We start from the raw sequence: 16,343 nt of genomic DNA on the forward strand, positions 1-16,343 counted from the left end.
AGTTGCCCTGTTTTAATAAGCTGATGAGAGAAGTTGAATGAACACTTTTGAAAAGATTATATAACCGATGTGCTAATTAGTGAGTTTTCTTTTGCTTGATTAATTATAGAACTGTGCACTAAGGAAGTAGAATGTGGATCAAACTGAGCAGAAATGGGTAAAACTACTAAAGTAAATGATGAATCATCATTTTTAACCAAATAACCAGCCTTTGAATCAGAGATTTGTTACCAAGTATTACCAAGCTTCTGGTTACAATCACACTGCATTATATGCCACCCCACAAAATCCATATATAATCAAATATTTTGTAAAGTGTCCTTTGTCATAGTGAATGAAAACCAGAAGAAGAAAAAACCAAAATGGAGATTTTTCCAGGACCATAAATGGTGGTAACCTCAGGAGCAAAGGGATTGTGTCTCTACAGCAAAGCTTGAGCCACTGTGTTAAAGTATCTGTCTAAACGTCCATTTAAATCCTCATGATATCCTTCATTACTGCTACTTGAGGACTCCTCACTTCCCTAAATGAGTTCAGTAAATGTCAGGGTTCTGCTCATATTTTACTCGTATAAATGTTTTTGCGACTGACTTTGTAGATTAGCTTCCTCTTAAATGTAAGATAGTCTACTTATTTTGTGGGTTTGGCACAACCTCTAGCAGATTTTTTTTTCAGTTTATCGTGAAATATGTCTACACAGGAAAGTTAAATATAATCTGTGGTCACTGAATGGAGGTTTCTACCACATTCAGATGAGTCTGAGCTAAAACCCCCCCAAAAAACTCTAACTTTCCACTGCTGTGTGTTTTTGTAGTCATTCTAAACACACAGCAAAAACACAAAATCTTACCAAGTATTTTTTATCTAGTTTCTAGTGCAAACATCTTCGTACACTGGAAATAAGGCTAAACTAATTTAGATGTAACTTCTCAGGAGGTTATAGGCTCTTGATTTGAGTCAATAATTCCTTGATATTGATTTTAAAAAAGTACTACTTCTACTAGCAGGCTGTCTCACTCATAAGACATTTTCCCCATGTTTTCAGTGCCAGTAGAACTATAACTGGGTTGCTAGGTAACGGGCTGGGCTGGGGTTGCTAGGTAACGGCATTACCAGTGGCACTCAAACTTTTTCATCTATATTAAGGAGTTATTTGCTTAAAACAGGCTCATATTTCATGCTGAAAAGTTACTTGTAAGTTAGTTTTGTTTGATTTCCAGTGTACTAAGATATTTGCACTAGAAATGAGACAAAAGTACTTGGTGATACTTTGTGTTTTTGCAGTGCATTTTTGGCTTCATTTGTGTGACTTCCAGGAAGAAAAATGGTGCAATTCAATCTGAAAAGAAGCTTTTTGCTCCTGTTTTATCTCAATATCTCAGCATATATGAGTTTTTTGAAGCACTTTCCTTTATGTTTTTATGTTCACCTTTCTGTAAGTTCTGGATGCATTTCACCTGTGTTGCACGGCACCTTAAGAAGGATGAGGTAAACAATTTCAAACAACTGATCAATAGACTCTTTGTCTCTCAGTTTGGACTCAGTTACAGTCCAAATTTCATCCCCCCTCCGAACAGATGGAGACCTTTATCTCTTAGTCAGTTTCGCCTTGCAAGTGGAGGACAGGTCACAACGGACGGAGAGCAGAAGGCGCTCCTCGGAAACAAGCCCCCCATTGTTCCTCACCTGCACTTACGCTGAAATAAAACTCCTCATTTGGGCTCGCACCAGAACCGCTCTTATTGGTCAGACGCTGCTGACTGACAGGCCTGGCATGTGTTCGAGCTTCTGCATACCCAAGTAATTTGTAGTATGAAAGTATTCATTTTAACAACAAATTAGAGTTAAAGAAAAGCTGAAAGCACAGAATTAAAAACTTGGTTTTCCATTTTTAGGAACAAAATCTTTATACAAGATGTACAAAAAGGCATTTTTTAACAACGTGTTTGTTGGTCTAGTTTCTAGTGAGAATATCTTAGTACACTTGAATTAAAATAAAAACTTTTTAGCAAGATACAGGAGCTTGGTTTAAGTAAATATTTCCTTGATATTGATGAAAAATTTCTAGTTCCTCTAGAAGATTATTTTACTTTTAACAAAAACATTTCTTCCATATCATAAGCGAAATAATTTCCCAGTGAAACTAGAACTTTTTCATCATTATTAAGAAATTATTTACCTAAAACAAACTCTATATCTTACCGAAAATTTTATTATGAGGTAGTTTTGTCTTATTTCAACTGCACTGTGAGATATTACCTGTAGAGACTAGACAAAAATACTTGGTAAGATTTTATGGTTTTACAGTGCGCTGAAGAAAGACCAAAAGTTTTTAAGTAATTATTAATTTTAATAACTAATTAGTTTTAATGAAAAAGCTAAAATCTCAGATTGAAACATTTTACAGGAACATTTTCCTTTTTTAGGAACAAAATCTACATGAAAAATGTACAAAAATAAAATCTGACCAAGTATTTTTGGTCTAATTCTGGTGGAATATCTCAGTTCACTTTGAATTAAATAAAGTCAAGTTTATTTGTTTCACACATTTCAGTTACAATGCAGTTCAAAGTGCTTCACATCATGAAAACATCAATTATGAAGCAGTTAGTACATTTGGTCAAATATAAAACTCATCAGTCAAATACACATCAAATATATTGATCAACGATTCACTTATTACCAATCAAAGATAACTCTAAACAGTCTTGTTTTAAATAAACTCTGTTTCAGCTGGTTTGAAAAGACAAAACTAACTTTGAAGTAACCTTACAGCAAGATTTTAAGTCAATAATAATTAATTATTGATTAAAAAGTATTGATTAGTTCCACTGGGACATTATTTCACTCATATCAAGACATTTTTTCCCATGTTGTGTTTTTCTCTTAAGAATTATTGATTAAAAACAAGATCCTATATCCTACTGAAAAGTTACCTCCAAGTGTAAATATAAACTGGACAAAAATATTTGGTAAAGTTTAGTGTTTCTACAGTGTACTGAAGTAATTTGCATAAAATATCCAAAGTTTTGAAGTAAATCTAAGAAACAAAAAGTTTATAGGAACAGAATCTACGTCAAAATGTCTTTAGGTGCAAAAAGACATTATTTCACTGCAAAAACAACATTTTACCAAGTATTTTTAGTTTTAGCACATATGAAGTAAGATAAAACTAACTTTAAGAAATTTTTCAGCAAGATAGGTGAGCTTGTTTTAAAGAAACTAGAGGGAAGTGCTTGGGAAGGTTCTCTGTCTTTGTTATTCTATCCACAAACATTTTCAGTCATGTCAGTCGTTCAGACATAGTCCTTCCTGGTGTATCCGTTGACCGAAGCGCTTTTGATGGCTGAGTAATCCACCCTGGGCGCCACGGAGACGCCGCCACTCGGCGCTGCTGCAGCTGCTGCTGCAGCTTTAGACGGACAGGAGCAGCAGAGCAGAGCGCCCCCCAGGATGAGCAGGCAGGACGCGGCCCAGCCAAAGTACAGAGCGTTCCCGAACTCCCGCTTCCCGGTCTCCTCCAGCATGGGGTCGTAGAAGCCCAGCACGATGGCGTGGGCCGTCCACGACACGGCCACCAGCATCAGCAGCCCGGCCGCCACGAACGTCACGCCGGACGCCACCACCAGCCGCGGCTTGCTGCTCACGTCCCGGCTGCAGTTGGTGCACTTGGCGCCGGCCACCGCCAAGCCGATTCCCACGATGCTCATCACCATGGAGACAATGACCAAGGCCCGGGCGGCCTGCAGGTCGGTGGGAAGCCCCAGCATGGACTCGTGGACGCGGCAGTGCATCTGGCCCGTGCTCTGCACCGAGCAGTTCATCCACAGGCCCTCCCAGATCACCTGGGAGATGACGATGTTCTGGCCGATGAAGGCCGCCACGCGCCACATGGGCAGGCCGCACGCCACCATCACCCCCAGCCAGCCTGCCACCGCCAGGATCATCCCCAGGATCTCCAGGCCCGCAGAGTACATGATGGGACACAAGGCCTTCTGTGTCTGCAGGCGAAGCCGATGTCGGATCTCTGCCGCTGGACGAGTTTAAGCCAGGAAGAAGGAGAGGGAGAAACGGATTCCTTTTACAGCTTGGAGGACTGAAGGTGGAGTCAGCTTCAGGTGGTTCACCTTTAAACTTTGGTACACTGCAAAAACACAATCCGACCAAGGAGTTTGGTCTAGTTGGTCTTGAGAAAACGAACTTTAAGTAACTTTTCAGCAAGAATCAGGAGCTTTTCTTTAAGTCCTTACTATTGATAAAAAAGAGACGACTAGTTCCAATGGCAGATTGTTTAATGACAAGACATGTCCCCATTTTTAAATGAAACAATCTCCCAGTGCGACATTTAATCCATGATGGCTAAAAAATAAATGTTTGGAGAGTAACTCTCAGTGTTTTAGCAAACAATGAGAGTTACCAATTATATTTGGTTTCCAGGGCAAACATCTTAGTCACTTGAAATAAGAAAAAAATAACTTACAATTAACTTTTCATCAAGAAATAGGAGCTTTGAAGATACAGAGTAATTTTTAGCAATTTAGTCGTAATAAATCTAAGTGGCATTTAGATTTAGGACAACAGGTGTAGTCTGTAGTCTCAATCTCATCTAGATTTAGGACAGGTAGTGTCGTCCTCAATCTGGCTTAGATTGAGGACGACACCTGGTGTAGATTTGGTCTAAATCTCATTTAGATTGAGGACAAAACTACTTTTAATTGTTTAAAAGTTTTGCACCCACTGCAAATATTGAGTATTTTTGTTTAGTTTCTAGTGCAAATATCTTAGTACTTGTGAAATAAGACAAAACTAACTATGATTTAGTTAGTTTACATTTAAATCTAAATGTTAATTAGATTTTAGGACAACACAAAACCTAAAGTGATTCAAAAATACACAGTAAACTGTTTTGCAACCGCTGCAAAAATTCAGTATTTTATGTTTATTTTCCAACTCAACTATCTTAGTACTTCTAAAGTGAGACACAATTAGCTTACAGGTAATGTTTCAGTAAGATTAGGAGCTTGTTTTAAATCAATAACTCCTTAATTTTGATGAAAAGTTCTGGTTCCACTGGCAGAATATTTGACTCGTAACAGGAGAAATATCCTGTAAGTGAATAAATCTACCAGAGGAACTAGAACGTCTTCATCGGTATTAATGGATTGTTGACTCCTGTGTCTTACTGAAAAGTTCTTTGTGAGTTAGTTTAGTCTTATTTCAAGTGTAGTAAGATATTTGCTGTAGAAACTAGATCAAAATGTTTGGTAATGTTTTGTTTTTGCCTTCACAAAAGACTGAAAGCTGCTCAATTCTTAACTGTTGTTGGACATTTTCATTACTCATTTTGAAGAAAGTGACATAAAACGAGTGTTTTAATCTAAATTAATTAAACAAAATGTAGTTAGTAAATATGTACTGTTACTGTTAGTAGTGAAATTGCTAAAATTATATGTTGGAAGCTTTTAGATCGTATTTACTGGATGTGGACCAGATTTGACGTCCTGGAAGAAAAGTTTGGCTCATTGTTTAAATTAGACTTTCCTGCATTAAAAAAGACAAAACAATGCAGCGTTTTGTTTTTAGCTGGTCAGCCATGCAGACAGAAGCAAAAATAAGTTTTTTTCCTTCAATGCTGCTATTGTTTGGCCTGCATACATCTAAAAAGAATAGAAGATAAGTTTTGTGGGCTTCAGCTGTAAATGTAATGATAAAATGTAAAGTTAGGAGGTGGATGCATCCTGGAAGAGTCCATTAAATCTGCTTTCATCTTTATCTCCTCTTATTGTTTTCTGCTGAACCAGGAATGATCTCCTAAATGATCCTTTTACCTGACAGATAACAGAATCTCTGAGGTTAACCAACATTCTGTCATTAAAGACTCTCCACTAATTAACAAAGGTCACCGGGGGTCAGAGGTCAGGTCAGGTGAAGAAGCTTTGCTTTCATTGTGGTTTTGTCTGATACACTGCAAAAACACAAAATCTTACCAAGTATTTGTGTCTAGTTTCTAGTGAAAGTATCGTAGCACACTTTAATTTTAAGTGTAATAAAATATTTGCACTGGAAACTAGACAAAAATACTTGTACAAACACACAATTTAACATCTTTTTTACAAACTTTACACAATATTTATAAAAGAAAGCAAAAAAACAGATTTAATTCCCAATAAAAATCATTGAATTAAACTGTTATTGCACAGTTCCGCCGGCAGGGGGCGCCAGTCTTTCCTGTGATCTGTTGATTTCTCCATCTGGTCAAAGCAGGAATTTGTTTGGATTTGCCTTTAATGCAAATTCTGTCCTGCTGTATTCAAATGAGAACCAGGTTGAAAATAAAACGCCTGGATTCTTTAATGCGCAGACATACGATACTCTGTTGGTTCAGCTTTTATTTCTGTTCCAGCATTCAGTCTTTTTGGTTCACATTTCCATCAGTTATAAATTATACATTTTCCTGACATTTGCTCTTTTGCATCGTTGACTTTACAGCAAGATAATCTCAGCCTTTAAAGCATTACTTTAATAAAACAAATCAGATAAACGATCCATAGCGAGGAGTTTCTGCCTCTGTCATTCAAATTACCCTCAGAACTGTAAGATGAAACAATCTAAAAAATATTTAGATTCTTCAACGAGGAGCAGCCGATTTAAAAGTCTGGTCATTAACGGTTCACACAAAGAAACAACCATTTGGGAATGAAAACTGTAGCAATTTGAACTTTTCCTCTGGATTTAAATCTGAACATATGAACTGGAAAAAACCTCCTTTTGTAGATTAAAATCCTCCGGTGCCTCATTGCAAAAGGAGAAATCAGAGCATGAAACAGATGAATGGAGTTGATAATGGTGAGTTAGACCTTTAAGATGTGGTATAAATCAAACCTTTGTAACCTGACTCCAGCATTTTGAGGCTGTGTGATGATGCATGCATAGAGATGAAATCACCATAATAAAGCCCAGACATGAAAGTGTCTTCAGTATGAAACGATAAGCAGGATCAGATTAAAAACAACAAAAAACAACCCAACTTTAGCTTGAGCTAAAAAAATAAAAATAATAAAGTCATTAAATTACATGAATAACATAATATTATGACTCATGTTATTTCAACTTTGTCATAACATTGTGACTTTATTCCTGTTTTATTCTGATTTTATGCTTGCATGACTTTATTCTCCTAATTATATCTTTCCATTTTTTATTTTGTGTTAGTCTGGCCATAAAACTCCACCATATAATGAAATGTTGCACTTAAAGGAGCAGGAATCCTCACCATTTCTCTTTCTCACAAACTGCCAGAATAAGACAAATATCGACTCTCAGCGTCCAAACTAAGAACCCTGAAGCCTAAAATCAAAGGTAAAACCTTTTGCACACTGTTAAAGTGTCATATTCTTCATATAAAGTAAGGCAACCAGTCATTTAAATTTGGTGTAATTCTGCTCAAATGAAAAAGCTGAAATGCAAAAAAGAGGAACTAAAACCCGTTAGCCATTCCTCTCCACCTCCCCTGTGATGCCATTGTTTCGCTACTTCATGATTTGTAACTGACAGGCTTCAGCGTAACAGTTTGTTCCAGGAGTTTTAGGGAGTATCCATTTCTAACGTGTTGTAACTCGTTTCTTTCCAGAACGTCCTTTAAAAGCAGCGACGTCACCGCAGGAGCGTAAATGTGAACCAGTCAGCAGAAGATTTAACACAGATTAAACTTCCTGTCACTTAACATGGTGGGAGTAGAAGGAGGAATGTTCTCCAGTAGATGAGTTATTAAATAATTACTAAACCCAAAAATAACTTCCTTTTTTTTTTGCTATCTTTATTTTACTCAGCAGATTGTGCCATTTTTGTGTAAAATCTGGTTTAATTCTGCAAATTACATTTTAAACTTACATAGACAGCTAGTTGCATTAATGCCACTCTGGGTAAACCCTCTCTTTTGCGCCAGAGACATTTTATTTATTTTAAAAAAAGATTTTAAAAGCCAAAACTGTGATTGGAGTAGCAAAAACACCCAAAGTAGAATAATTCAGTTCAGGTTGTTCATGCTGGTATCAAACAGGAACGCTGTTCTCACAAAAGAAATAAAAATCTCAGGAATATAAGAGAGTTTTAAAGGGAAGCTATTTTTATCCTCCAATTTGAGTGTCAACTGCTTCTAAAAACAATCTAAGCGCTTAAAAAAAAGCATCCAGTCTTTTTTTTGGGGGGAGGGGGAAGTTAATATTATTTTGTTGTCTGGAAAATTAGCTGTTTCAGAAACTTTCCGAATGTAATGGCATAAATCAGCAGGCACTGCTCTGTTGCCTAGCAACCCCATCCAAACTCAGCCCGTTTACCTAGCAACCCCCGTGAATCTCCAGCACGTTTGGTCAGCTGGTTTTACTGCTGTATGTGTTGTTCAAGTGTTTTGTTGTTGACGTACCATCCAGAGACCACTTGCTGCATTCTTGATGGTTGTGCAGGAGGCTCTACTAATGATGTTCAAAGATGTACAGTTGCATAATTGCGGATCTTTTTGCAGCCATTTTTACGTGCAAGTGTAAATGTTGAGTTGGAGGGCGTGGCCAACAGCAGCTTATTTAGATTTAAAGTGACAGGACGCCCTAAAACAGCTGAAAATAGGCAGACTGAAATCTCAAAATTATGTTCAAAAAATGTAATGAACGTGTTTTGTTTACCTGTCCTAACCCGTTCAAGGAAGCATAACAGGTCACCTTTAAACAATCTGAGAGAGGTTATTTAAACCTGTAGTCATATTGGTATGGCTAGACATACCAGTAAGCTGTTTTTGGCTCTTGTGTCACCCCCCGACTCAGTGACGCCCTGGGCAAACCGCCATGTCAGAAATACCAAACATGCACTACATATTCTGAAACATGCAGAAGCAGAAAGTCGCATTTTGAGTCATGAGTTTGATTTTCTTCAGTAGCTTCAAGGTTCCTAGTATTAGTATTTCCCTCTATATTCAGTAAAGTCTATATATTTTTATTCTTACATAAAATTAAAAAGTATATAAATTTTTAAATAAAACATTTAAAAAAACAGAGAAAAAAGCTAATAATTATATAATAATAATCTACTATGGTAGTAACATCACAGAAGAAGCGAAAGTAAAAAAAAACCCTTTTAATGATACAAATAAAAAAATCTTTTCTGTAGCGTTAGTGGTGTGATTGTGGTTCCTCTTGTGTTGCAGCAGGAAACCTGTCCAGACTGTTTTCTACAAGCAGGTGTGTAGGCAGAGACAGAACACCTGGGTATCCACCTGGGAGTGGCAACCAGTCGCACCACTTCCAAGAAGGTACAGCAGATTGCGCGTTCCTTCACAGTCCGCTTGTTTTGGCACGTTACGGCCCGAGGCGGTTTTCAAAAACAAACACCGGTACCTTCATTCTCCCTGCGAATGGGTTTATTTATTCAGCCGCTTTTGTTTGTTTATTCCTGTTGCTGTTTAGCTGTATGATGTGAATAATATGAAAATATGCAACAAGAAGAAATACTGAACAACACGGCAGATGAAAAACGGTTGAATTAAACTGAACTCAACAGTTTCACAAGCCAAAATTTAAAAGCGTTTCTTTCTAGTTCACCTCTGAAACGACTCATGTTGGGTTTTATATTTTACTTTAATCTCAAATCAAATCAGATAATTTCAGTTTAACCCAATGAAAAGAAACGGGGATCTTACCAAATACTTTTTGCCTAGTTTCTAGTGGAAACACTTTAAATAAGACAAAACTGACCTACAGGTGACTTTTCAGCAAGAATCAGGAGCTTGTTTTAGTCAATAATTCCTTAATATTGATGAAAAATATTGCTCCTTGTAAGTTTTTCCATCTTTTATTTTCATGAAACATTTTTCATTTCTCTCTGCGTTTTTGCATTTGCGTCCACCATCTAAACGTATCCTGACACCTATATCCTACTGAAAAGTTACTTGTAAGTAAGAAATAGCTTGTTCTAAATCAAAAATGTAAAAATATCCATGAAAAAGAATTAGATTATTTCACCTTTAACATGGCAAAATGTCTTGCTATAATTAATTAATTTGCCAGTGGAACTAGTCAGAACTTATAACAAAGTCCTATATCTTTCTGCAAAGTGACTTTAATCTCAGATTTCTGAGATTTCTTTTTTCCCCTAGTGGCCCCAATCCTCTTCCATAAAAATACCTGGTAGCATTAAATGTTTTTTGGAGCATAAAATATAATTTAATAGATGGATAAAAGTTTTACAACATTTTATTTTACATGTTACAGCTGGATTATACCGGTAATCCAGCTGTAATGATGTATTGATCATAAGGTTTTCTGTAGATTCAGTGTGAATCAGGAGGTTTATGTCACGCTCCTCATTCATGACTCAATAACGTTTTTATAAATAGCCACTGAAACTGTGACTCGTGGTGAGCAACGCTGAGGCGCGCCGACGCGTCACACAGGTCACCAAACACTTCCTTCCCCCTCCGGATCAGTGAAGCTGCTCGGAGTTGGACATTGTTCCTGAAAGCACTTTGTTAGTTTTGTTCCCTAATGACTGAACAGATGAGATGACTGAATATCCAAACTTTTCTTTTTATAGTTTGTAATCAGAGAGTGAAGCCCGACCCAGGCTGGATGAGCGATCAGCAGCTCTTAGACTGTGAAGTCTGGGTTCGGTTTTCCTGTTGGTACTTGTTGCTTCTCCCTCAGGAATTTTCTCACGGCTCTAAAGTCAAACTTATCAGCAGTTGCTGCAGAAACATGCAGTGTTGCATTTTGCTTTTTTAAATTTCAACAGTTAATCAGCCTGCTTTGTGATGAATAATTGGCTAAACAAGATGAATGGTATTTTTATTATTTTTCCTCTGGACAAATCCGTGCCCCTCTGAAATTATTTATTTATTTTTTAAATCTTTTTTTACAGTGTGTGACCCAAAGTAGTATTTCTGGACTAAATTACTAATGTCCCACATTCTTGTAATTTTGCTCAACAAGTTATTTAACTGTTCTTATCTTTTTCAAACTTGTGGATTTTAAATGGCTACATATTTCAGCCATTTCTATGCTTCATGTGTGTCCAAAGTGTGGCCCGGGGACCATTTGTGGCCCTTGGACTGATTTTGTGCGGCCCCCCAGCTGTTCAAAAAAGATACAAATTTGACCTGTAAAGGCGGAGACTTTTAATTTGTTATCAGGATAAAAACTATTGTACAGGAAAATGTTACGTACAACATAAAGTATTTGTTTATCCAAAGACTTTTACTGAAAAGCTGCAGCAAAATCAGCTCTTGTTCTTTCTTAAACTCGGCTAAATATAGCGAGCATTTTGAAAACAAAGTGACCCAAATCCTGTTCTTATTGCTGAAAATACATTTATTCACTCAAGCCCCCAAAAAACCCTGAAAACTAGATGTTTTTTGTGCAAAATCCACTACGGTGTATTAGGGCCCATTGTAAAAAAATATATAATTTTTTAGAAAAAATAAGGACATGTGCTAGAAAAAAAATACAATTTTTAGAGTAAGTAAGTATCCCTAAGAAAATTTTCTTTTGAACATTTTCTGAGAAAGTTCCAAATTTCTGAGATTAATTACAAAATTTCTGAAGTTTTGGCAGGAATTGACTTTTTTTTCCAGTCTACAACAGCCCTAACACACTGTTGTAAAAATCCTTTTCATATTTTGGATCTTATACATTTAGGCTAGGCTTTTTGGCTTTTGAGTCTACAATTTTGGTCTGGGTGACAAAACGTTTGAACCTCCCTGCTGTACTTTCTCCTGTTTAATTGCTAAAGAAACCAGTCTTTAGTGTTGAACATGATTAAAATCAAGTTTATTTGTGAAGAACGTGCCAGCATCAAGTAGTTCAAAGTGCTTCACACCATAAAAACATCTCTCATTCACTACAATCTATGAAATTACATTTTGTCAAACGCCATCACCAAAATCATCACTACACATCAAATATGTCGATCAATGTTCCAGTTATTGTTAATCAAAGAAAACGCTTGATTATCAAGAGTTTGTAGTCTTGATTTAGATGCCAGTGTTTCGGCTGTTTTGCAGTTTTTTGGAAGTTAATCTGAGTTTCTTTAGTCCTGGGAATGTTCTTCAGGTGACAGAAGGCTGATTTTGTAACTATCTTTTTGTGTGTCTGAGGGTTCAGAGACAGATTTCAGTAGTTCCTAGCTGTAATAACTGAAGCTGTGAGTTTGTATCGTTATTAAATCAACAGTATATAACTATTGATTTGAATTGGATGCATATACATGATGTTTAAGTTGACTTTAGTTGATTTCAACTTTAGTTGATTGTGTCTAACTTTAGTTTTTGCAGTGATTTCAGGCTGATCTCGTTCTGAAAGAGTCTGTCCTCTGCATCTTAATTGCAGAAATTCCTGCGTCCCCCCAGAACCCAATCTCCATGGCCCGGCTCCGGTCCCTTTATCTGATCCCACCTCAGATAAAACAGAGTATTATATCCCTAAGAGCAGCTCCGGCCCTTAAACACAGCGTCCATTCATTTCTCTACCGCCCTCAGTCCCCCTATCTCTGTTCCCTTTTTTCTAGTTGCAGCAGAAAATCTAAAGAGATTTTGCTTTCCATTTTCCAGTCGTTTCCCAACCGATGTGTTCCTATTGCGGTGGAAAAACGATTGGTAGTAAAATCATTGATCTGGACTGTAGAGCAGATTTCCGTCTGAAGACGAGCCGCTCCTCGCCGTTCATCTTCTAACGCCTGGCGTCGCAACAAGGTCAGCTGATTTCCTTTAAATTTTCTTTTATGCTCATTTCTTGGTTACCAGATTATAGAAACTAAAAGTTGAAAACATTGTTTTAAATGTCAGATGGCAAAACAACCCCACAAAATGTTATGAAATGTTTTTGGTTTATTTCCTAGAGAAAATATTTAAGTACGCTTGAAAAAAGACAAAAATTACAAGTAATTTTTCAGCAAAATGTAAGGGCTAGTTTTAAGTAAATAATTCCTTAATATTGATAAAAAATAGATTTTCACACTTATAACAAGACATTTTTTCCACATTCAAAGTAAAATAATCTGTGAACTATTATTTTTTCATCAATACTAAGGATTTATTGACATAAAACAAGCTAATAATTGTTACCTGTAAATTGGTTTTGTCTTATTTCAAGTGAACTAAGATATTTGCAGAAGAAAATACTTGGTAAGATTTTGTGTTTTTGCAGAAACTGCAACGCCATCCCAAGTCTTGTTTGTTTGTTTTGGACTTTTTCAGAATGAATCTATTATTTTTGAAAGCTTCTGAGTTAAAGATAGTTTGGTCATAAATCTAAATCAGATTTTTATGAAAAATTAGAGATGATAACTTCTGGTTTAGTTGTTAAAATCGTGGTATTTTCAAAGCATTTTTAGTTTTGAAGGATTGTATTCCCTGGATGTTTGCCGTTTATGACCTTGGAGAAAAAGGCTCTACAAAAATGACAAACAAAGAAGGAAAGAAAAAACTTGAATGTAAAAGCCAAATCAAGCCTTCATTTTTTTTAAATCTATGTTGTCAGTTTTTGGCCTATATACATCTAAAACTATTGAAGATCATTTTGATGGACTTCAGCCATAAATTTAACCAGAAAAGTCAAAGTTAAAAGATGAATGCATTGCTGGAAGAGTTTCATTTTCATCTATAAGTCGGCGTTTCTCTTTTTATTGATTTGAGATAAAGAGATTAAAAAAAATTAACTTGTGGAGTTATCTCCTAAATCAGAGGTTCCCAAACTGTGGGGCGCGCCCCGTATAGGGGGCGCCGTGCCATTACAGGGGGGGCGCGGGAAGCCGTCTGGATGAAAAAAAAAACAAAACATGAACACTGTATGCGCTGGGTTTTTACCTTAGAATGGCCAATTCTGTTATTCCTCTGTCAATTTGATACAGTAGAGGCTTCCACACTTCCCATCTGTGTCCTCTGTCACTTTTATCAGCAGTTAAAACTGTTTAATCTGTTGTTAACACGTTGTAACCTGTTTTTCCGAACCACCTTTCAACGCAACATGAGCTCGCTCTGGGTCGAGGGGGCCCAGAAAATGTTTGGAAATCACTGTCCTAAATTATTCTTTAATACTATTAATACTATTGCTTGTGTATTTTTCTTAATGCGCTTGACGTCTTTCTTTGTGGTTGAAAAAAGTTATTTTATATCCATTTTCTGTTTACTGTCAAACAAAGCAGCTTTTTACCAGAATAAAAACATTTCCAGCCTTTTTTCCTGCATTTTGGTCTCATGAAATGACCCATAGTACAAACAGCCAGTTTAGATTTTTGTGTTCTTGCCAAATGTTGTGTAAACCATTAAAATCTGGAAAAATCAGCATGAAATTTAAAGAAGAAAAAAAACAGATTCATGGTTTTACATTGACAGACTTTGACACTGTGTTTTACTGTTGCACTGGCTTTTGTTTAGTGGTAAAGGAGTAAAAGGGGATAAATTTATGCACTGAAGTTGGTGATTGCTACGTAATAAACTTTTAGAAAGTTCAACTGTTTGCACGTCTTCTTGAGGACTTGTGAATGATTAGCTTGCCGTTATTTATAAGTCACTTTTCAAACAACCCAGAGGTTTTACAGAGCAAACTTCCTGTTGTGTAGGTGAAAAGAAACTCAGAGTCTGAAGATTTTTTTTCCTTTTGTCTGTTATTGCGCAATAGCCAGCTCCACCTAAACCCTCTCAAATCTCACGGACTGACTATTGACCAGCTCTCCAGTTAATGGGTCGGGAAAGTCTCTAGTTCCTGGGGCTTTTACTCCATGGATAGTCTAGAAAGCATTCTGTTTAAGCTGGTGGCAGGAGGACTCGTCGAGCCTCTGACTGCCTACAATTATTAAGACAATTAACCCAGTAGCTCTCAAGGTTACCTAGCCCCAGTAATCACTTTTGTGAACGGCAGCTCTCTTCCTTATAATAATGAACACTTGTTGCAGACTAGATAAATTTTAGTGGCTCGGCTTGAACCAGGGTGATTATTTACTCATCGCCAAAGAAACTTTTGGAGCCACCATTTTCCTAGAACCATGCACATAGACTTTACCATAATCAGAAGAAATATTAGTAATTCTGGACTCAGAATTAATTTCAATGTCCACAATCGTCAATAAAATTTTATATATATATATTTATTAGTAGCTTTTGCAAGGTTAAGTGACAGCAACTTATTTCAGTGATTTGCCAAATACAATTAACAATTTTTAGATATCAGATTACAACCACATTATCTATCCCTTCCTTATCCTATCATTAGATTTTCTAAGAGGCTTTGGGGAGCAGTCGGACTCATACCCAGTACATGTAATGTCCCTTGGCAACAGAAATTTCAACGTTCTTGGTCAGAATCTTGTCTTGTTGAGACAAAAATCCCTTTGAAATGGAACAAAGCAGATCTAGTCTTTTTTTATCCTTCAGGCTCTTAGATCCCAGTCAATCAGTGACCTTTGTCCATTCACCAAGTCCATTGCAGCAGAGTTGGGGTCTTTGGGGCAGAGAGCAGGGCAGCGGTCGAATCAGGAAACCCGGAAAGGTGGGTACACGGGTCTTGTCCTTTACAGGTGGTGCGGAGCCTTTAGCCTGTCCGTGGTTTCCAGGGCGTCGTCCTCTGCTGTTGATCCTCCTGCGTTTTGCTAGCTCTACTCCGACACCAGGAACAAAGAACGCTTTGCTTCCCCTTCTTAGAGTTTATATATCTTTTGTTTACATGTATGTGTATGTGGATGGTATAGGTGACAACCCAACCGTCCACATGGGTGGTTCCTACGTGACCTCTTAGCCTTTGGAAACTTTACCAGCTTTCACCTCTCCTGTCTTCGTCCGCTCCTCTGCAAACATCTGTTTATACTTTTTAATGTTTTTACTCTGCCTCTCAACAGTCAGCATGTCTCACCCAAAAAGCCTCTTATTTTAACCTAATACTTTAATCTCATTTATATTTCCAATACCCAAAAATTAACATTTGATTGCCAAAAATCAGTCCACTGAAATATAGACACCGCACGATTACTTAGACCCATAACGTGTCAACCAAAATCAGATGTCAGATGAAATCAGATCACGTCAAATAAATCGGCATATCTGATTAAGACTTTCTATATTTAACTACCTTTTCTTCTAATTAACACTACTCTTACAATGAGTCATTCTTTCAATCACGAGAAATCAAAAATACAAGATTACCCATTCCTCTCAGGCTCTTGTTATCGTTCTGCTTTTCCCTGACCTTTCACCTGCCATCTACCTCCAGCACAACATCAGTGATCTTTAATTACAACTAAACCATCTCAAGTTCAAATGTCAGCTCACATTTATAACCTTTTAGTTGATCTGATTTAGCATTCATTTA

General features: G+C 36.9%; 2 protein-coding genes across 3 annotated transcripts in view; one reads left to right on the plus strand and one right to left on the minus strand.

The window, feature by feature from the left end:
* The window catches only part of cldnj (claudin j), a 48,871-nt gene that overhangs the window by 3,916 nt on the left and 28,612 nt on the right, over nt 1–16,343 (plus strand). Inside the window, exons 3-4 of one of the 2 annotated variants that reach the window (XM_015032716.1) lie at nt 9,197–9,301; nt 12,593–12,733. The gene's annotated coding sequence lies outside the window, so the exon portion shown is untranslated. Of the gene's footprint in view, nt 1–9,196; nt 9,302–12,124; nt 12,734–16,343 lie in introns of those variants that run through there. The other variant, XM_015032726.1, reaches the window with a different exon arrangement.
* On the minus strand, nt 3,248–4,368 carry LOC106947610 (claudin-4). The gene has a single exon (XM_015032739.1). It carries the CDS (start codon nt 3,975–3,977, stop codon nt 3,297–3,299), a length of 681 nt encoding a protein of 226 aa, XP_014888225.1. The 5' UTR covers nt 3,978–4,368; the 3' UTR covers nt 3,248–3,296.

Source organism: Poecilia latipinna, unplaced genomic scaffold (genome assembly GCF_001443285.1).
Source record: "Poecilia latipinna isolate Pla-1442-1.1 unplaced genomic scaffold, P_latipinna-1.0 Scaffold15, whole genome shotgun sequence".
In the NCBI taxonomy this organism is placed as follows: domain Eukaryota; kingdom Metazoa; phylum Chordata; class Actinopteri; order Cyprinodontiformes; family Poeciliidae; genus Poecilia; species Poecilia latipinna.

Bases quoted from the DNA above. Each gene is read 5' to 3' on its own strand.
- LOC106947610 (XM_015032739.1), bottom strand. From the start codon at position 3,977: ATGTACTCTGCGGGCCTGGAGATCCTGGGGATGATCCTGGCGGTGGCA.